The 21,361-nt window shown below is 36.4% G+C and overlaps 1 protein-coding gene across 16 annotated transcripts in view; it reads right to left on the bottom strand.

Moving 5' to 3' along the window:
• Window positions 1–21,361, bottom strand: part of SYNE1 (spectrin repeat containing nuclear envelope protein 1) — a 300,346-nt gene that overhangs the window by 98,392 nt on the left and 180,593 nt on the right. For 15 of the 16 annotated variants that reach the window (XM_051801628.1, XM_051801638.1, XM_051801639.1 and 12 more), the window contains 13 exons: window positions 20,644–20,862; window positions 19,494–19,756; window positions 17,804–17,969; window positions 17,072–17,227; window positions 16,720–16,872; window positions 15,683–15,865; window positions 14,036–14,173; window positions 12,502–12,687; window positions 9,921–10,043; window positions 7,948–8,134; window positions 6,546–6,685; window positions 2,926–3,120; window positions 1,762–1,902 (listed from right to left, as the gene is read on the bottom strand). In XM_051801628.1, the coding sequence (XP_051657588.1) occupies window positions 1,762–1,902; window positions 2,926–3,120; window positions 6,546–6,685; window positions 7,948–8,134; window positions 9,921–10,043; window positions 12,502–12,687; window positions 14,036–14,173; window positions 15,683–15,865; window positions 16,720–16,872; window positions 17,072–17,227; window positions 17,804–17,969; window positions 19,494–19,756; window positions 20,644–20,862 (2,250 nt within the window). The remainder of the gene's footprint in view (window positions 1–1,761; window positions 1,903–2,925; window positions 3,121–6,545; window positions 6,686–7,947; window positions 8,135–9,920; window positions 10,044–12,501; window positions 12,688–14,035; window positions 14,174–15,682; window positions 15,866–16,719; window positions 16,873–17,071; window positions 17,228–17,803; window positions 17,970–19,493; window positions 19,757–20,643; window positions 20,863–21,361) is intronic. The other variant, XM_051801637.1, reaches the window with a different exon arrangement.

Below are 21,361 nucleotides of genomic sequence, written 5' to 3'. Positions count from 1 at the left end.
CACTGGCTACTTTTTAAAATATTTTAGCAAAAGTTTTGTTGATTTGCTGTAGAAATACAAAATATTCATAACTTACATTTGAGTTCCTAGTTCACTAATCTCTAGAATTTATTTTTTTAACCAACCTTCTTTCTTGAAGTCTCCCTGGGCATTCATCATGATCAGCACTGGCAGTTTCATAGGTTCTTTAGCTTTAATCTCACATGAGTGTGAACCTAAGCATTTCGTAAGTAAACCACTGCATTTTGGAATGTTCTTCTACTTGTTTAGTACATGCAGTTCATTTCAACATTAACCACACTGCAGAGACCTTCAGCTGTAAACTTTTTAGATTATTACAATAGCATTGATTTTCTCTGTCTCAAAAATCTGCTAAATGAAAGACATAATATTTTTGTTCAATTTTGCCCTATTAAATCACAGATTCTAAAACTTGTATTTTGGTGTCAGCTCACACTGCAACAGCATCTTCACTGTGTTTTCCTTATTATCTGAGTTATTGGAGGTGTTTGACTTCTTTTACATTTACAGAGAAACGCAATGAACGGACGTTCGCTTTGCTTATTAGTAAGCAAGCTGCTCTCCGTCCTTTAACTCCTTCACAAATTAATGGTGTCATAAGACTTCTGTGTTGAAATATATAACTTCCTTTCTACTGTAAGTAAACTTTACAGGGAAATTTCTGATTATCTAAAATGACAGAACACTAGAAAAATCCTTCTCATTCATTATAAAACTCTTTTGAAAAGTTGTGTAGTGCCGTTGAAGATTTTGTCACCATTCTTACTATCTTACCTTAGTATCCTTATGTCTTATAATTTATATTTAGCAACTTCTACAGAACCATATGTGTTTCTCAAATTAGTGGAAAGAATCGATGGGCATCTTGCGCAAACTTCTCTAATTCTACTCAGCAATGCAACTCAACACACTCTACCCTTCAAGTCTGCAGTGGTCAACTTTTGAAGCAGTCATAAATGTAAAACCAACCAATAAACCACAAAATCCAGAAGAGTGGAGGTGGTGATGGCTCCTAAGGCTCACTTCTAAACCTCTAAAGTTTAACATGTGGCTTCATGTACATGATGCTCAATGTGCTGGCTCAATGGTTACATTTTAATCAATGCTGATGTACACTTGTTCCTATTAGAAGTGCCAAAGCCCTCAGTTTTGATTTAAAATTTAACTTCAGTTACTTCACTGATCTGCCTCATTCGCACTTAAAATAGACTGTAATGGTAATGAACAATGTTGGAATGAACAATACATGAAAAAAAACACATGGAAGTTAATAACTGCAATGGTATTCAGTGGAAGATATCAAGCTGTGAATTCAAAGCCACAATGGCAATGGTACAATAAGATAAATGTATATGGACATAATTCAATGCTTCATTATGGGGAGTACAAAAAGACATTTTTTCTCAGGATTCAAGATTCCATTGAGTACTACTGAAAAATAAAAATTAGGTTCTAAATAAAAAATGCTGGTGACATGGAAGAGCTTTGCAATTGTCACTTGAAATTTACTTTTAAAAATAATGAATAGCTGTAACACCAGATTTATACAAAATTTAAACTCAGAAGTCAATATCTGTATCCATTTTGAATGAGAATCTGAAGGTTCAGTTTGGCTAGAGGTTAAGCCTCAGCTTCTTGGAGCTATAGGTAAATATTATCTCAGATAATTAAATAAACCACCTGAGCAATTGAACCATGTATGAATGAGATGAATGCAAATGAATGCCAAGAGGGAGGTACCTGGTTAACAGAAGCATCTGTATTAGCCACAGGTGAAGGAGAGCGACAGGCAGGTGGAGAAGAAATCTCACTGTTGGTTCCCTCCTCCCCAGATTCCTCAGTGACAGGGGAGAGCAGCGTGTGACAGCGACCAGCAGTCATCTGCCACAGGAAAAGCAACCCCAGAGCACAGGAAGAAAATCAGTTACCTCAACTTAGGCTTGACTTAGACTGAGATCAAAACAACACAAGGCCAGAATTACCATGACATTATTTAGTCATGCTTCATGCTCCTACACTTACCAATTTAGAAATGTGGTTGAATAAATAGTCTTGTACTTCGTATGAACCTGCCCTCCTGTACTCTAACTCTACCTTGAGTAGCAAGCAGCTCAGTAATAACAAATTTGGGTTTGCCTAAATGTCTTCTAATACCATCACCACTGCATACAGAAATACTATGGAGAGCTACAGAATAATTCAGTATTTGCCTCAGTATCCAGGTCCAATTAGAACAAGGAACAGACTTGAAATACAGAATACACACAATCCAGTAGCAGCATATTCTTCTTCCCTCTCCAATGCCATTATACAGTGATAAATCCTGAAATCTGCACTCTATTTTCACTCAGACAAAAATCCCAGTAGCATCAGCAGTATGTTTATAATGAGACCCAGTTAAGAAACAAACAAAAGCAAAGTGAGTCCAACTCTGCCTATGGTAGAACTTAGCTTTCATTTTCAACACACTCATCTGAGAATATAGCAGCATACTGTCAATTAGCACATCACCATTTTAATACAAGGGCTTTAAAAATATGGTGTGAAAAACCTATACACTGCAACATATTACTAAATAATACTTATTCTGGTTTTATCATTAATTTCTTAGCATTTGCTCTTGCATGCTGATAGTTACAAAAAAGCCCAATATTTGCACATAATTACAGAAAACTTTCATGTATTTGTCTGTTAAATAACTTCATCCCTTATCGACAAGTCTTGAAAACCCATATGAAGCAAAATACAGTAAAGGAAGGCTGCAACTTCCCTTGGTTTGCCACACTCCAGCCATTTCAAAAGCAGATGTAGATGTGAGCTGTGGCAATTTGCTACACAGGAGTGTTACAATGATGCAAAAGTAAGCAATCAGATAAACAGTACAGAGATCAACACATTGCTTACCATAACCACCGAGGGATGAGTGGGGTGTGCTGGGAGCAGGTCTGAATCCAGCTCCTCCATTCCCTCGGACAGCCCCTCCACTTCTGTCACTGTCAGCAGCATGGTGGCATGTTTTGCTTTCATAGTCAGCATCTTGCACTTTGAATTCAAAGAAGCAATTTGCTCCTGGTATCCTTTGATCTTCTGAGCCAGCTCCTGAGGAAACATTTTTTTTTCCCTATTGCAGAGGTAGCCTGTAAAGGCCACAGGACCTGCAGCATTTCAGCTTTGGTGGCGAAGTCAAGCTCTCCCCTCCAAGCCCAGCCAATAACATCATAGCGCCGCCGCTCAGAAACCCCGCATAAGCCGCCACGCTCGCTGACAAGCAGGATGTTGATAGCAGAGGGAACAAGCCGAACTGCGTCTGGCTGCACAGCTAAACCGCAGAGCCAACAGCTTTGGAGCGAAACCGGAACAGGGCTGCGAGAGGCTCTGTGAGCATGATAACCGCAGAGGGGAGAGATGGAGGGACACCTCACATTCGCATCCAGCCTGAACCCGAGACAATTTCTATAAGCTTCAGACTGCAGCAACGGGGAATGTCTCTCCCTCTTCCTGCCCTATTTTTTTCCCCTGTTCTACTTCCATTTATCTGAGGAAAATGAAGCTCCCCCGCACAGTGCATGCCATGGAAATGAGGTCATGTGGTAACCACAACTGTAAAAAATGCCCCATTCAGCTCCTATCATAAAGAATGAATTGTTCAAACAATAACTCACAGGGTCTAACAGCATCAAATGTGATAGGAACAATCAGCCACATAATAAGATTAAATGCAGACTGGATTGCTTTTTGCCACTGTTTGGATAAGCTGTATATTAATCTCATTTTGGTTTTGTGTAAATCAGAGTTAAAAGCTGAGCTGCACACAGGACTAACCTTTCTTTAAAAAGAGCTGGGGAATCTGGCTTAAAGCAGAGTATATTTTAAAATACTGAGGGGTTTATAGTTATAAAATGGTCTATTTGAGTGGCCAAACACCATCACAAGCTTAAGTTTTGTCAGAGAAGAATGATGAAAATGAAAAGCCTTATGGCTATTCATAAGAGTCTTGTCTTCTTTCCTACCCTGCACTGTTGCCTCATTCAGTGTCCAGTTTCAAAGCTTTCAATTTTTATAATTAAAATAAAAAAGGGTGGAAGAGTTTCACATTTTTGTTGAAGCTATTGTTCCTGGTTCCCTAGAGGCTCAGTAACAAGTTAGAGTTTTCATCTATAATGTGAAAACACTTTTATAAGCTTGCCTGTAAAATTAGTGATTATTTCTTCAAATATATATTTCTGCTTTGTTTTTATATCTGCTTTTATTTCTTCAACAAACACAAGTTTTTAAGGAAAAGTAACAACAAAAGTTGCAAGACCTAGTAGGCATAATATACTATTACAATATCTTTTCAAAAGTAAATAAGACTACTGCTTCAGGCTGGTAAAATTAAGATTTTTTTGGTTGTATAACATTTCCAACACACAACTTCCTTAAAATTACAGTGCAGAACACTCATAGCAAGAAATACAGAGTTAGAAATTGAAACAGTATGAAGACTGAGGATGATACTTGACTGCTTGGGTTTCAATGGCACCTGGTCCCTATCTGTCACTTTAGTAACAAAAGGACCTCTTGGTGCTCCAGGGCTTACACTGGAGACTAAGCAAGGTCTTGATTACAAAACATCAACTAAAACAATTAAAACCCAAGCTACAATCAAATCAAACCACGAATTTAATGTCTAGCAGCTTGAATAGTTATCTGCTACGTTTGGCAAATACCAGTCATTCACTAATGCTAAATCAATGACATATCTGAGGCTCAGCAGAAAACTTGTCATTCAGTATACTCACTTAACTCCATCAACATTACTGAGGTGCAATGACATTTGTGGTATTAATGTCCAATGCACTAAGTATCTACAATACCTCTTCCAACTGAAAACAAGGAAAAGGAAAAGTAGGCAGAAATGTGATTGCAAAAAAAAAAAAGCAACTTATAAAAGCAATGTCTTATAAGGTACTGTATTATCCATTAAAATAGTTCACAAGCATGGAGATACTCGCCCACATTCTTATCTGAAATTCTAAATTCTGGAGAAACATGGGTCAGTAAGCATAGTATCTAGTCAGATACATGCACAGTAATACAAGCTTCCTAAAAATCTGGATGTACTTTCCTTCTACTTTCTTCCTCTTATTTTAATCTAAATATAGCTACTATAAATGTTCTTTTAAGTTCTCTTTCACGCAGGCTTCAACAGGGAATCTGGTAAATGTTACTTTCTTAAATTAATAACACACTTAACAAGCCAATTGACAGACTTTCTTTTTGAAGTAGTATCATAATATATGTTTCATAATATCCACTTCATGTTATGCTTTTCCACAGGTATTTAGCAGATGAAATCTGAGCCAAAAATACGCATATCTCAGTCTTTCGAAACTCCTTACCCCTAAACATGGAAAGCTTGCAAGTATGAAACCTGTCCATTCTGGCTGACCCCACATGTCCAGTAGAGTAATGCTGCTGTCTTCCTGCAGATGTCTAGAACAACTTCTAGCTACTAAACTTGTTCAAATGCAGATGAAACTTCAAGCTGCCCCTTTTTCATTCCTTCCTGCCTGCAGCATCATTCCTTCCTCCAGCAATATTACCCTGTATCACTGAAGTAATTCTGCTGCATTTGCTGATTCTGAACATTTTAATAGAGAATAGTAGCATTATCAATTCAGTACTAAAAAAAACCCAGGAATGTTTGTTTACACAAACTGCTGTTGAATTTATACTGAGTAACTTTTGTAACAACTGGATAAAAAATGAACAACACATATACCATGATTTTACATTACACAAAAGGACAGACAGCTTTAATTCAAAAGTAAAGAAATGGTGCCATCTGGTGCCATAAGTGACACACAGAGATCAGTGGTGCATTTTCTATCCCAAGAAATACACAACAGACAGGAGAAGGAGAAAGGGGCCCAGAAGCTCTCAAGGCAGCACAGCGAGAAGGCTGCACAGAGACTACCCTAGCTTATTTGAGGGCTGATGATCAATGAGTTTGTGGGCAGGACCCACAACTCCACAGCACAAAACTTTTCCCAAGAGAGACTTAAAAAACCTTTGGACTGAATGGTGCAATTTCCCTCCAAATCTATTGTGGTTTTCCTGTGATTCAAGTCCCTTGGTGTTCTTTCACGGGATGGTACTGGGATGAAAATGAGCAAGTACTTTAGGATATACATGCATACATACTACATGTGGATCACCAAATAGTAGGGACTACCTGACTGCTCAACATTGACTTCTGGGACACTCCTCAGTCAAGTTCCAATGTTAATTGTCCTTTATTATGCAATGTTTTTGTTTATCACAATCTTGCCCACAGATTAGGACATACCTAACCGAACAAACAAAAAAATTCTCCACATTGTACCAATAGCAGGAGTTTCCTATCTGGTATTAAGTCTATCTGCTCAAGTAGTTTTGAGGAAGTCTGAAAACCTACCCAGCTAACATTACCATTGCTCATGAAAAGTTGTTTGGGTCAATGAGCTGCCATTGAGCCCATGTTGATGCATTTTGGCTCATACCTCATTACGTGAAATCTGAACCTGAAGTTCCTGGATATTGCTGGTTGCTATTGGCTTGCCTTGGATCTCACGATGGGCACTCTCTATCATTTGCTGCAAATGTTTCATTTCTTGCTCATACTGCTCATACTGAACCACTGCTTCCTAAAGAGGGAAAAAAACATTGAATTTTTTATTTATTGAAAATAAACTTTTACTTAGTCCAAGCATGACTGATTTCATCCCCTGAAGTGGAGCAAATTTACATCTATCTGGCACTCATGTCTTGATAAGCAAAGCAGGAGAATAGTCAGGAAAAGGTCTGTTCATAAATATTGTGAACTGTAATGATTTTAATGGTTTCATTTATTTAACTATTACCCAAAAGAGCACTTCACATAAAGTGATGTTTTAGTTTTCTGACAGAAGGTGCTATAACTTCTGGATTCCGACAAGTATCTGAACCAAACATATCTACAAAAAGATAGCATTACTTAAGTCTCATGGTTTTGCTACAAAGCATTTTCATCTGCTTTTTCACTTCAAGCATTCGTTTATGAAGTGGAAAGACAATAAGAAAAGCTTAGATTTTACAGAAAATACAACTGGGAGAGGATTACAAAGATTGATTCAGATCATTTTTCTACCAGTATAGTATCAGTTCTTTCTATCTTAGATTCACCAGCAGTTTGTCTAACCCATTTTTTAAACTTTCAGTGTGACATTGTATCCTGCCTTTTATGTAAGTATCATTAATTATCCTTAATCATCAAAAGTCTCTTCTGTTATCTAACTTGAAATTTGGTAGTTGTACCCCAGGCCACACTATGTACTTTTCTAGCACTAAATATGAGTAAAGAAATGCTTATACTATTCTTTTACATGTTTAATTATGAATCCAGACATTAAAAAAACACTCTAATTTACTTATATTTAGGAAAAAATGAAAATGCAAATTTAATAGATGTTGAATGATTCCAAAATCAGAAAACAAATGTATATAAATTTTTAAATAAAAAGAATAAAAATCATTATTTTTATACTAGAAAGTTACTTAATTAACTCAATAGTTTTTATGCAATCTTTAGAAGTAGCTGATGTTATAATGATGTATTACTTTTATTAACTGATTATATATATTATAAAATTAACCTGCATACAATCATATATTAGCTATTTGTCCAGTCAATCCTTATAACAGTACAAAAATCATAGCACTATCAGAGAGAGAACCAAGGTGAGAGTCAGATGACAATTAAAATGATCATGAATGTTAAAATCAGGAATGAATGAAACTTAGTGGGGAAATTCCTAATGGTACTACGGAAAAGAGGAACACACAGAGATATGAAATTTTGTGTTTCTATCACAAATTGTATGTCAGTGTTGAAGTTACTCTGAGTAATTTATGGGATGGAGTTACTTGCCTGCATGATGTTGCACTGCTGAATGGCAGTGTGCTGCAGGCGGCTGGCCTCCTCCTGGAGCCGGAGGGCACTATGGCATATTGGCAGGCCGGTGACCACCTCTTCAGGAATCCTCAAGGCACTCTGGCAGTCTTGTACTGCCTGAACTTTTGGCTTCAGTGACTCCATTTCAGACAACAGATGCTAGAAACAAAGTCAGTGACACAATAAGCCAATTTTGCAGAACTCCCAGAGCATTCCATACAGCTGAAAACAAATAATGATAAGCTCATGCAATAAAAGAAAAATTTGGTTATCTATTTTCTAAATTGAATATAATCAGAGCATACTTTCTCTGGAGTTGTTCATTGTGAAATGAGCACTCTTTTAAATATCAGTTAAGCAAAACCACCACATACTAGGTATAAAAATAATTAATTAAAAAGCATAGTAGTTCCTATTTTTAAGTGTCTAAGTAAAAAATATTTCTTGTAACAGATTTGAAAAAAACAGATTTAGAAAATCCGCAAATTGAAGTAGCATAGGAGTCAATTATGTATACATATATTTTAATGTTAAAATCTGAGTGGAATCCCCTGCTGAGACACAGAAGCACATTTTCAAACCAGCAAATGAATCCCATTGTGTTCACAGATTTCCTTTGAAAATACAAATCATGACTGAAAATGTTGCGTAAAACTCAAAAGGCAATCAGACAGAAAGGAATACAGCTACACAGAAACCTTTTTCTTTGAATTATCACAAGCTGGATGCCTTTGGTAATAGTGTCTATTCCATACACAATGTCCATTCAAGCTTTGTTTGTGCTTTGTTTTTTATTTCTGTGGTTACATGACATACAGTGGATAATCTAACCAGAGATTTGGTATAATGACCTATTCCTCAGACATCACTGGTGGGGCCTCTCCTCCATCAGGCCCCATACTGCTGGCAAAGGGTGTCTTTATTGTGCAATCAGCACCCAGAGGCACCCTGGGGGCTGTATACCAGTTGTGGACTTTACAAGACACTCTCTCTGGTGTGGTGAAACAGGAAGGAAGGGGCTACAGACCCCTTCTTTACAAAAGAAACTCATACTGTGAGACCGGCTATAGCCAGGACAGAGAATACACATAAAAACTAGTGTAAACTCCATATTCCTTCGTTCTTACGGTGGGTGATGTGCTTCACTTACACTCTTCAGGGCCACACTCTGAAATCTGGTTGTAAGTCCCCAGAATAAAGACCGTTATTTTCATGAAAAGGGAAAGCTGTGCAAATTTACCTTTCATCCATATGCTTTTCTGCAGATTTTATCCCTACAGTGAACCTGTTGACATTCAGTTTTCACTGGCAGACTGAGACAGTGAAATCTCCATATTAGCTTGCAGAACAAAATATTTCTTAAGAAACTCAGAAAGCTGTAACTTGCCTTACTTTTCTTGTCAAGAAACTGAGATCAAAATCAACAAATTGACAAATCTCCACAGTAGATCAAGTGCAATACAGAAAGACGCAGTATCTTATGGAGGTAATTCAATTAAACATACAAAAATGTAACTAATTTTCTCTTAGATCTCCTGATTACTATGGGGAAAGAGAGCAACACACTAAATCATTGCATCTCTATCTGTAAAACAGGGATAACACTCCAGACTTCCTTTCAAAGTACTTTAAGAACCCATTGACCAAAAGCACTAGATAAGAACTGGGTTTTTTTTATTATTATTAATATGGATTAAATGGATTGGATCCACGCTTCTCAGAATTGCATCAACCTAAGAACAGACTCATAAAGGATCATACTTCAACTACTCCCTTTAAGGGAATGATTCTTCCTGTTCCGTCCTTTATTTCCTTGGCAGTATTTTGGGGCACTGTGAAAGAGTGACCAACCTAAGAAACACAGCAATCAATCTCACCAACACTCATTATTCTTTGTGTAAAGTCACACTACTCAAATGCTAATTTTGAGGTCGTGGTCTTTCACCTGTCTGTGAGAAAGTTGCTCTTTCAAGCTTAAATGCCCAAGCTCTGGAGAGGTCAATGTGGCTTGGGCTTGCTCCAGAGAAGCCTGAAGGGCTCTCAGCTCAACTTCAAATTTCTTCATGTCCTGTAACACAACACATTTGAATAAGAGATCAATAAGAAGAAAAAAAATAAATCACTATAAATATATCTGTCTGGATTTTGTAGCTACGGTCCCCTTATATACAGTGAGAAAACTAATTCATACTTTTAACAACTAATTTTAAACGTTTAAAAGATTGGATAAAAACACCAGTTATATGACAGTCTAGAAGAAGAGATTGCAAAGGCAGAGTTATTATTTCAAGTACTTTTTTAATCTCAAATACAGTATATACTTTATAAAACTAATTTCATAGAATTCAAGGCCTAGAAAGGAACTGAAGATGTCCTCTAGTCAATTTCCTGTAATAAGACAAGACATAACTGCCTCATCTTTCTAGACTGTTTTTAAAATCCACTAGCAGTGGAGTCCCACTTATCTCTACAGATAACATATTCCACTATTTCAGTACTGGAATTTTGTAGGAATAATCTAATGGGAAGTCACCTTTCATTGCAGTTTCAATATTTTACTTACTCTCCCATTAGTAAGTAAAATAAGTAAATAAAATCCCATTATCTTCATGTCCACAGACATGAAGAACAAATTATTTTTATCCTCTCTGAATACATCATATGTTAGGATAACCCTTTTCCATGCATGTTTTCTACAAATTTATACACATAGTACAATCATAACTCTCCTCTGCTCTTTATCCAGTCAGTCCACATCTTCAAATGCAAAATTGCATTGCTGAAACCTTGCTAGTGATGAGTAGGCAGAACAAAAGGACTACTTTGCATACCTTACAATTATATACTTTATTTTCTGCATAGTGATGGATTTTTTACAACAATACTACACCATTCATTCATTTTTCCGTGAAACCCGTTATTAAACTTATGACCTTTCAACAGGGTGCGCCAAGCCAGTAGTCCCTCATTCAGAAGCAAAACACATGCCTGGTTCTTCCTGTCTAAACAACCATTGTTTCTGTTGAACAGTAGCCTAATTTATTTCAGGTACTTCCTGTATATATGGTGTTGTCTAAGCATCCCAAAAGCCATAATCTCTAAGCCAGCATCCAACTCATTAATTAAAAATGTTGAATAGTGCCAGGTCCAAGGGAGAAAGCTATAAACCCCTTCTTGATGTCTCTCACCTTTTGGGTTGCAATCACTGATAATTACACACCACTAAGTTTTCTAGCCAGCTTTATACCTACATATTGTCTTTTCAACTAGATAACCTTATTAACTTTGATAATAACAATATAATGTGAAACATTATTAAAGTTAAGATTTATGATATACTGTGTAATTATATACAAATTGATGTACTACTTTCATGTAAAATTGGACACTTTTGATATGATTTCTTCATAAATCTGTGTTCGCTTCTATTCATCTCCATGCTTTCCTGTAAAAATTTACAAATCGTTTATTCAATTGTTCCAATATTTCTCTGAGAACTGAAGCCAGTAAGTTTCACTTCTGCTATGCTTACTTATATGTAAATATCTGTTTTGTTTCATGAAAAATGATTAAAAAAACCCAACCAAATCCTTCAGTTCATAAACTGTGGTTCATTGATTTATGTTTTTGTTATAGAAAGAAGTATTTATCAAAACCTCTATGTTACACTTGTACGACTGCTTTCTGCCATGTCCTATAAATGTTGTGAAATAAAAGTCAAATTTTTAACCTTAGCTGCAATTGTCCTTATAACTGATAGCCTATTGTCTTAGTTGCCTTTAGGTATTTTCCTATTTAGTATTGTGTAACTGTAGCAGGTGACAGTAGAAGAATCCCTATAAATATATCAATTATAACATTAACATATAATTTTTTTCCTGGATTGTTGTATCAATTAAAAAAAAATAAAATTGCAATTTCTTACTCTGAAGGCAAGAACAAGTAGAAAATATTTCCATTCTTTTCCTTGTGTCTTGCACCAGTTTACCATGCCTTCAGGCACTGCATAGGCATAACACACATTTACATTAACAGCAATCCCATACAGAAGAGCTGCACAGAAATGTCAGGGACACAAAAAACCATATTCATTCTTTTCATTGCACTCCCTTGCAGAGGTAGGTCTTACGTTATGAAATCCCGGTCTAGTCCAGTACTCATCTGAAGGAATTGATAACAGGCTTCAGATATCATTTAAGAATAAAATAAAGAAAACGGCAGAACATAACTGTCAAAGACACATTTCGAGTATCTAAACACAGGTGCTCAGTCCTGTTTGAGACACACCATGATCCAAAATACATCCATCCATATAGGGCAGTTATAAGAGGACCTGCTAAAATATTGTGCCCCTCTGAAAGAGCACCTGAAGGCAGTATCGCAAACAGCACAAGATACATAACTTTAGACAACACAATCATGCCCATTATAGACAACATATAATCTTCACTGCTATTAATCTCTGTAATATGATGCACACACCACCCTAGCTGCCAGCTAGTATTAAAAAAACTGCTTTCATTTACCTTGGCAGCATCTTGGAGATTTGGCAGCTGCACTTTGAGAACTTGCTGTAATTGCTCTGTCCGACGCCCTAGTTCCAGCACTTGCTGAGACATTCCTTCAGTACAGTATACACTTGCCAGATAATCAATCCTCTCGCTCATGGCCTCAAGATCACTGTGAATCTCTCCAGACTCATCAAGCATGGTCTAGGTGGAGATATGAGCAAATTGAATGCCAGATTAGAGCTTTAATGACACATATCTTTTCAGTATATTCCTGTTGTGCAAACTCCTCAATCTGTACCTATGTGTAGGAATATGATTAAGTTCGACTGATTTCCTGTAAGACTTAGGCAATATGCTTAAATCTGAATATATGTTGAAGTGCTTCAGCTTATGGAGACAGGAAAACAAAAGATTAAGTCATGAAGTTTCAGCAGCTGTACTTACCGACACACTAATTTTAGTGTTTTGCTATACACACTTCAGTATAAAAATATAATATCCACAATCTGTGGAGAAGATTTATTCTGGAAGCCTGATGTACCTAACAGAAAGTAGAAGAAAGCACTTGGGTGCAGTGTTATAGTAGGGCAGAAGCCTCAATGCTGCCTAAAAACATCACTGCCAAAGTATTCTGTAGGATGGTACTGGTTAAACTGTATCCTCATCAGATTTCAAAGCAGGGAAAAAGCCATAACAAAATCAAACCAGGAATTCTACCTCCAGTTATCCTCAGGATAAATTGCCTGGAGGTACCTATTCAGAACACGAAAGTGTGACATATTGCATTGCACCAACATAAGAGAATGCAGCTGACAATTAAATAACATACATATAAAACACGAATAATGCAGTCTTATTTTGGTATTAGTGAGACATTAGTATCTTATGATGCTTTCACTTATTTCATATGGTCATGTAACACCAGGCAAGCTGGGACCCTATCAACATGGTCCACTGATCCCAACACACATTCCATGTGCAGACACACACCGAACAAATTGCACCACCACAGGGACATCAAGTCACTCTGATGTGAAATGTCCAGGAAGCAACTGGAAGAAACTCCTCTGTTAGGTAGCAGTTTGAGAATATTTGGTATGAAACTCATTAGATGAGAAAAAAGGCTATTCCAATTTAGGATAAAGAAGAAAGAAAAAAAAACCCCAAACTGAAACTCATGTTTGATTAACTGAAGTTTTATAGTATTAGCTGCAATAAGGTATTTGGTGTGATAGAATCACAGTGTATGGACACACCTTTCAACTAAAACTTATTATGAAGCCAATGTACTTGAGTAAACATGGAGATCAACTTTGAATCACATAGTTTTATCCCACAATATATCTTAATTTCTGTGTTCAAAACAATTGTCCAAAACCAATCAATCATTTTTAAAGTTTGGGGGAACAGTCAAAGAAATCTAGCACTTTGAATTTTTTTTTCCCTCAAGGAAAGGAGGCAAAAAAAGGTAGAGAAAGTAGAACCCTACTGCTTTGAAAATAACTTTGTATATACACTGTCTTTTAAATTTCATATCTCATATAATTACCTGGTAGGCTTTACACTGGTCACGAAGCTGAGAGGAAGAATTCCATGTTATACTACCATGGACTAGAATATTTGCTTTCTCAATCCATTTCAATATGAACTCCTGCATCTCATTGTATTCTTCCAAGTGTGAAGCAGCCTGGATATGAAAGAAAAATTCTCTTAAGCCTAAGATGTAATTTTGTACAGTTCTTAGCAAATGATAAAACTGATTTTATTTCATTTACTGTTGGGATCATTTAAACAACTTTTCCATACTGTTGTATATAATTTAATTACTTATGTATTTATGGAGTTAAAATAGATCTGCTTCCAGTAATAAGCATATCTATTTTGGGGAAAAAAGGCACTATAAGAATGTAGGTCACACTGGGAGAGCCCACTGATGCTCAAATATATCCCTAGAGGGTACACTCCCTGTGTGTATTTCAGCCTCACATGCAAGTTCCAAAACACCTTCTTGTTCAGTTTGTGGCTCAGTGCAAGCCTGCTCTATTTCATTTCTTATTTTAATTTGTCTCCTTCTGTTACCATCCTCCAAATCACCTTTTTTTACAATCTGCTTTGTCCGTTCAGTCTTCCATATTTCCAAATGAAATGTTGCACTATTTCAAAATATAGGACAAAAGCTGTTTTGTGATTCATCCAATTTCTACTTAGCAAAGTATTCATAAGTTCCCATTTTCTTCTCAGCAGGGATAATTTCCTTGCTTTTCATGAATTTGTTTTTCATAAAGAATTTATCAAATCCTAGGTGATCGAACTGTATTTGCAAGCAGTTTGCCATACCTATCTTTTTTTTTGGTGAGTGGATTTCTTCGTGCAGAACAAAAATATCCTAACGGTAAATCCCTTCACAAAGTACCTGTGACTGAACTCCTACTTTGATAGTAACTTTCTATCTCTTCTTAAAAACAATTTTTCAGAGGAAACTGAAAAGAATAGCATGAAATAATCTTTTTCAAGCTTTAGAGAAGTGTTGCGTGCAGAAGGGAGAACTCTTAATTTATCAGGGTATTGATGGCAGAACCACAGAAAATCCATTTATTTGCTTTTAGCTAGACTTCTTCTGGGATAACAACAATTAAGAAAAAGAAAAAAGGAGAAAGAATTTCAGAGACTTTGAACCACAGAGGATATACTGTTATGAATGCCAAAATGTTGCGTAAATATTATGGATTATCAGAACCCTTGTATATAGGTTTTTCTATTGAACCTACAACTATTGAACCTACAAATTATATTCACCCTCTATGTATTGAGACTAGAGCAAAGAAATTTATTTCATTTTTCTTTTTAATGCTGCAAATATTGGTAACAGTGATAAAACAGAGGCCCTGAAAAGCACAGTGAAATACTATTTCCTGGTATGGTACTGTTTGTGAGGTCTATCATCTTTTTCGGGCACCAGAGGAATCAACCAGCAGATTATTCATGCAAGAGGATGTTAAAGTTACATCACAGAATTATTCGACCCTCCTGATAAGACCTGTCTGTACCTCTTTGCGATGTGTTGCAAGCCCTGACTAATAACAGGCAGATGTCCCAAGGAATGCCCCTTCTTGCACAACTACAGGAAAATAAATGAGAAGTTTGCATGCTCCTTCTGCTTCTGAAAGAAAACAGCTGGAGGTAGGCGCGATCATACCTGACTAAGCTTGGCTGCTCTGTACTCAGCCTGCCGTATAGTCTGTTGGTGCAATGTAGTGAGTTTCCCTATCCTGTTAACCAGCTGCTTAGCCAGGGGTGCATTCTGCTCTGCAAAGTCCTGGACGGATGCATCTAATTCCAACAGCTTTATATTGCAGCTGTCCAACTCTTCACCGAGGATCTAGACAGAAAAACAATAAAATCAGTGATCCAGGAAGTGTTAGCTCTCTAGTTGATTATTTCCAGTCCAACTTGCAACTTTTATACCCTGTCCAAAGTCTCCATAGTTTGTTCCATTTTTAAGCAGGAAGGCAGAACAGCAGGATGTTTGGTCATCTCTTAAATATGTGCTGTTACTCTTTCTTCTCTGACTTCCTGGCTGAAACGGATAACCATTCTCCCTACCATAGCCAAAGACTGAGTCACTTCAGTGTGACATTAACTATTCTCAGGCATCTTTCTGTGTTAGTTTCTGAAATGAACAGTCAGCACACACTGCCATGACAAGGATTTTTATTGATTGGAAAAGGGGACTGCTTTGTTGATGCCTTAAAATATAACTTTACAAACTCAGAAAAATGTAATTAGTCATTAATGCATTATGAAAACTTTCATTTTCCTTTGAAACTTGCATTTTCATAGCTTGATCCTGATGTAGGAGCAAGTAAATCAAAAGTAAAGGTATACTGTAAAGAATGATCTTTTCAGTACAGACTGGGACAAGGAGCATTTTGGGGGACCCATAGGGTTTCCCAGGTTGTAGTCATACTCATTATTTAAAAGGAACAATGAAATTTTGTCCATCTGACTTTTACGCTCAGCTACTTCAAAATTGTGTTTCTCACTGAAGTCCCTGTATGGGCTAGTTTGCAAAGAATATAATTTTAAACATCTCATTACTCAACCCTTTTTTCTGTCCATTCTTCTGTTGAACTACATTAAAAAAATGTGTTCTGCAAGTAACTTTTGTATGAAGTGAGTGCCCCAATTCAGAAGAATTTATGGTGTAACCACATAAGGAAAGCCTTGTCTTACCTTTTGTTCAAGTTTAGCTTGTGCTATATCATTTGTTTTCTTTTTCAGTTTGGAAAGAATGGCATTTAGTTGATTTGCTATCCCCTGAATTTTCTGATCAAATTCTTGATTCAATGCTTTGATTTGCTGAGTTTCTCTTTCTTTAGTTTGAATCTGTCAAAAATAAGAATGAAATTCAGTAACCAGAAGTAACGTCCATCTTAAAGGAAATTACCTTTCATTTAACTTAGTTTAATTTAAAGGATGAAGGTAATAAAACTATGTTGCCACAGTTTGGCCACACACGAATACCAAATTATAAAGCCTAAGGAAGGGATATAGATCCATTATGCACTTATCTACTGTGCTGTACCTGATCCTGTACAGTTACAAGGGCCAGCCCAACTTCTGCTAAATGAAGAGAGAGTTCAGAAGGCAAAATGGTATAAAGCCCCAGGTACTTATTCTGTTGTTGTTCAGCCATTTTCTCAACAGCCTGGCGATGAGTAGTAACTTCACCAAGGAGAGACTAACAACAGAAAAAAACAGTACTGTCAAGAACAATGGGAGAAACACATCTGTGTAAACTTAGCAAATGCAGAAATTACAAGCTAATTATTTTCAAATTCTTAACTAGTTCAGGAAAACAATTTTATCTTAGGATTTGCTGGAGTTCCAGTTATGACTGTCTGTTCAGTTCTCTGTTCCTGTGTGACCACATGTACATAGAAAACATCAAGTGAAATCAGTTTACTTTGCTGCTTCCCTCCCAAACCTAAATTGCTGAGATAGAAATGTCACATTCTGTCCATTCACATTCTATAGTTCCCCCACACTTTGAAGGAGAGGAGAAACATTACTAATCAACATACTAGTACATAAAATTGCATATATGCAAATAGTTTAATATCTCTTAAATATCTTAAAATAAAATATTACAGTCCATCATCTACTTCATGCTTTATGAATTTGTCTATTAGGTTACTCAAAAACTCATGAATATCATCTAATTTGAATTTGTGGTGGTTTTGAAACTATTAACATTCACTAACAGATTACAATGAAGATAAATACTGCAATTTAGGAATTGACAAATTTAAGATACCTGCAACTCCTGAAGTTGAGTGTCCACTTCTACATCAGGGCTTAATAAATATTCTTTTGTTTCCTGGATCCAGGAGTTCACTACATTAATCTCTGCTTCAACCTCCTCACGCTCCTTCAGCTCCTGTTTTGCCATCTTCACACCTTTTTTAACTTTCTGTTGCATACTTCAGAAACAAAGAAACAATAACTATTTGTGAAGAATTAAGCAATGTCTAAAAATATTGCTTTGTCAGAAAATGCTGAATAATAAAGATAATGATTGATGGCCTCACATCCAGTAAAATAAATTTAAATAAATAATTTATTTTTATGTTTGTTCTTTGGTATTATGTATTTGGACATCAAGCATGCAATTCTTTTGAAGAAATGCAAACGTTTACAATAAAGACCCCTACATTTGAGCTTATCACCACAGACTGCCCTTATTGTCAGTGGAGGAAATGGGCACAAATGAGAGCATGAACTCATGTAGGGCATGAATTCAGATAATTCATCATTCTAAAAGAAATTTCTAAAACAGGTCAGAAAAACTTAATTTTAGACTTGTCTATTTCTCTACATTAATTAGAGAGCGATACTTAATCAATTCCTATGTTGATATCTATAATGTAAAATGTGAGATAAATTCCGCTCCTATTGATGGAATTTGCATTGGCAGAATACTTAGGGAAAGGTATGGATCAAACATCTGAACACCATTTCTGATCCAGAGATGTATCTCCACACTTCCACTAAGACAGAATTTCTGCACTTTTCTCAAGAACTTGGATGTCCTCTAAAAAAGGATACTGCTGTGACTCCTGGACTACTTGCAACTGTTGATGTATGTGACATGGATCTTACTTTGATATTCCCACATTTATGTTTGCTTAACGTTTCATAGCTGAACCCTGCCTTATTTACATGAGCAGGAGATCATCACAGACCCTATATTTTAGAAACCAATTCTAAGTGAATGGAATTATAAAAGTGCTTGCATCTACACCTGTCCTAGAGGGATCATTTATGCATGCACACGATGAACTTTGCACAGGCATGATGGAGGATTTGCAGTTTTTTATTCTCTATCTCTCTTCCTTTTCCCTCTGCAGAGATACAGTTAATGACATCACAGTGTAGTTACGAGGTAAATATGTGTCCTGAAACTTGGTATAAAACTTCCTGTTTTCTACACAAAAGGGAGATATTTTAGATTGCATATACACTTTGTAAAATGTTAAGACATACTTTGTTTGCAACTCCCCTAAATTTCCTTATAAATTTCATACAATGCCTACTTTTGGTACCTAAGTGCTTCAAACAGGGGAAACAAAGCGATAAACTAATCAAAACTTAGGATACAAAGACATAAATAGTCACCATTAATGGTGAAAGGCAATGTTAATGTGTAAAGTCAGTTATAACTTTAATGCAGTTTATGCAGCTTTTACACAAGTTAGTAATATGCAAGGCAAGAAGTAGATATTCTAAAATATATACTCCAGCTGATGGAAATAAAATAATGGCAAAAAATATATTTCAAAATTAATTAAAATAATTCAAAATTAAACTGATGCTTATTTTAAATATAGTAACTAATATTTATTTTAAGCATGATAATTGTTAATTATATAAAATGATACATAAACTCTTATTAATGAATTGTAAGATAACATTTTTCTAGTGAATCTTTTAAAATATTGCCTTACTTGTGGCATCGATCTTGCATTGCTTTGATTTCTTGCATTACTGGTAGTTCCTCCTGAGATGGAGGCCTTATTTCTACATCCTGAAGCATGCTGACAGCATGCTGTTTGAGCAGGCCCAAAGATGACAGCTGGTGGTCCACCTCCAGAAGGAAACTGCTGTGGTAATCCAGGAGTTCCAGGAGCTCAGTCTTGGATGACTTTTCCACTGAGCTCTCTGGTAAGCGACCTTGTAGCTGATCTATTGCTGTGGTGGCTTTCTGAATCTATGGAAAGAGATAAAGTCTTGTCAATAATGAAATTACAAAAGAAGCTAGTAAAACTGAGACCAAAAGGTGTTCAACCCAGTGCTGTACATTTAGATTCTGTAAAACTGTTTGTGCAGTAGTCTCTAAAGCAGATATAAATTTATGCTCTACTGTCCTAGATCCAGCTAGCTAGCCCTAACTCTTCACAGACTTGCTAAGGCACATTTTTTGTCCAGTGAAAATGAGTGTCTCCTTATATTTTTTAGCACTTATTATATTAATTGCCATAGGACCTGGATCTCTACCCCAGGGCACATCCATATTTGTCACAAGTCATACATTTAACAGAACGATTATCCCCATTCCTAGAGAACCTGCCATCTGGGCATAAATAATGGATAATGATGGATAAAAGGAGTCAGGTAGAATATAAGGGGGAAAAAAAGAGACGTGACTGATGAACAGTGACAGGCAATATCATCACTGCTTATGCTTAGAAACAACAACTTCATACTCTTCAGGAAAAAAAGAAGAAAGAGAGAAGAGAAAAAAGAGAGAAGAGAGGAGGAAGAGAAGAAGAGAGAAGAAGAAAGAAAAAAAGAGGTTGACATAATCTAGAATAGAACATCTGGGGAAGGGAAACATAAAGGAGAAGATTCTGAAGAACTACCAGAAACCAAAAAAATCTCTAAATTTATTATAGATGTATGCATACAGAAGAACAGTACAAACTTTGGAGGCAGTGATTCTAAACCTAGTCTTGCATAGCTGCGTTTTTCTGACCTGAGGAGAACAAATCACCATTATTCCTGATATCAGTTTTCTCTACCACAAGATGATTAATAAGGCAGTATAATGAGTGAAAACCTATGTACAAAGGAGGATTTACCACGATTAGAATTTACCTTATCATTAAAGCCCTTCCACTCCTGCACTGCATCTTCCAAAATTTTTTCTTGTTCCTGGGCTGCATTTCGGAGCCGTGTCCAGCGTTGCCAAACTGTTGTCATGGATCTACTTATAGATGCTTTACTGGCATCATTGCTAACTTTTTCCAGCTGTGAAGCCTTTTCTTCTAGGGTTGTGATGTTCTCATGGAAAGAATTCACTACAGACACAAGAGTCTGAAAAAGCAAAAATAAGCACTGTTTTCCTTTACTACAACACAACTCATTACTATTCATCAGTCAGGTAGATGAACCACTTCCATCCAATGAAGACAAAAAGGAAGTACTCTATGCTGAGTGAGATGGCTAGGTCTCACTTTATTTTTAATATGCAATCTATTAGATACAGCTACTTGTCCAAAATGCAGGCCTCCGGAAGCAGCAGAAATCTGCTGTAATCAGATATTCTCTTCCCTGACAGACCCTTGAGGAGATGAAAATGAGCATTCAGGGTCCTTAGCATAGCACAGACTGACTTCTACTAGACTCCAAAAATGAAAGAAGCCATTCGGGTGTTTAAGTGTACATTTATGTCATGTTTATCTTCAATGACATTTTATATTTCCAAGGATATGAGGATATTCTCATGAAGTTGGCAGACATGATATTACCCTTAGGGGAGATTCTTGATTTCACAGAGACACAGTTGGAGACCTGGCCTATATTAAGGCAACTG

The sequence above is a fragment of the Manacus candei genome, unplaced genomic scaffold (assembly GCF_025592945.1).
Source record: "Manacus candei isolate 608988 ecotype Guabito, Panama unplaced genomic scaffold, ASM2559294v1 h1tg000052l, whole genome shotgun sequence".
In the NCBI taxonomy this organism is placed as follows: domain Eukaryota; kingdom Metazoa; phylum Chordata; class Aves; order Passeriformes; family Pipridae; genus Manacus; species Manacus candei.
Note: the sequence above shows the minus strand (reverse complement) of the source record. Positions and strands in the feature narration are given on the sequence as shown.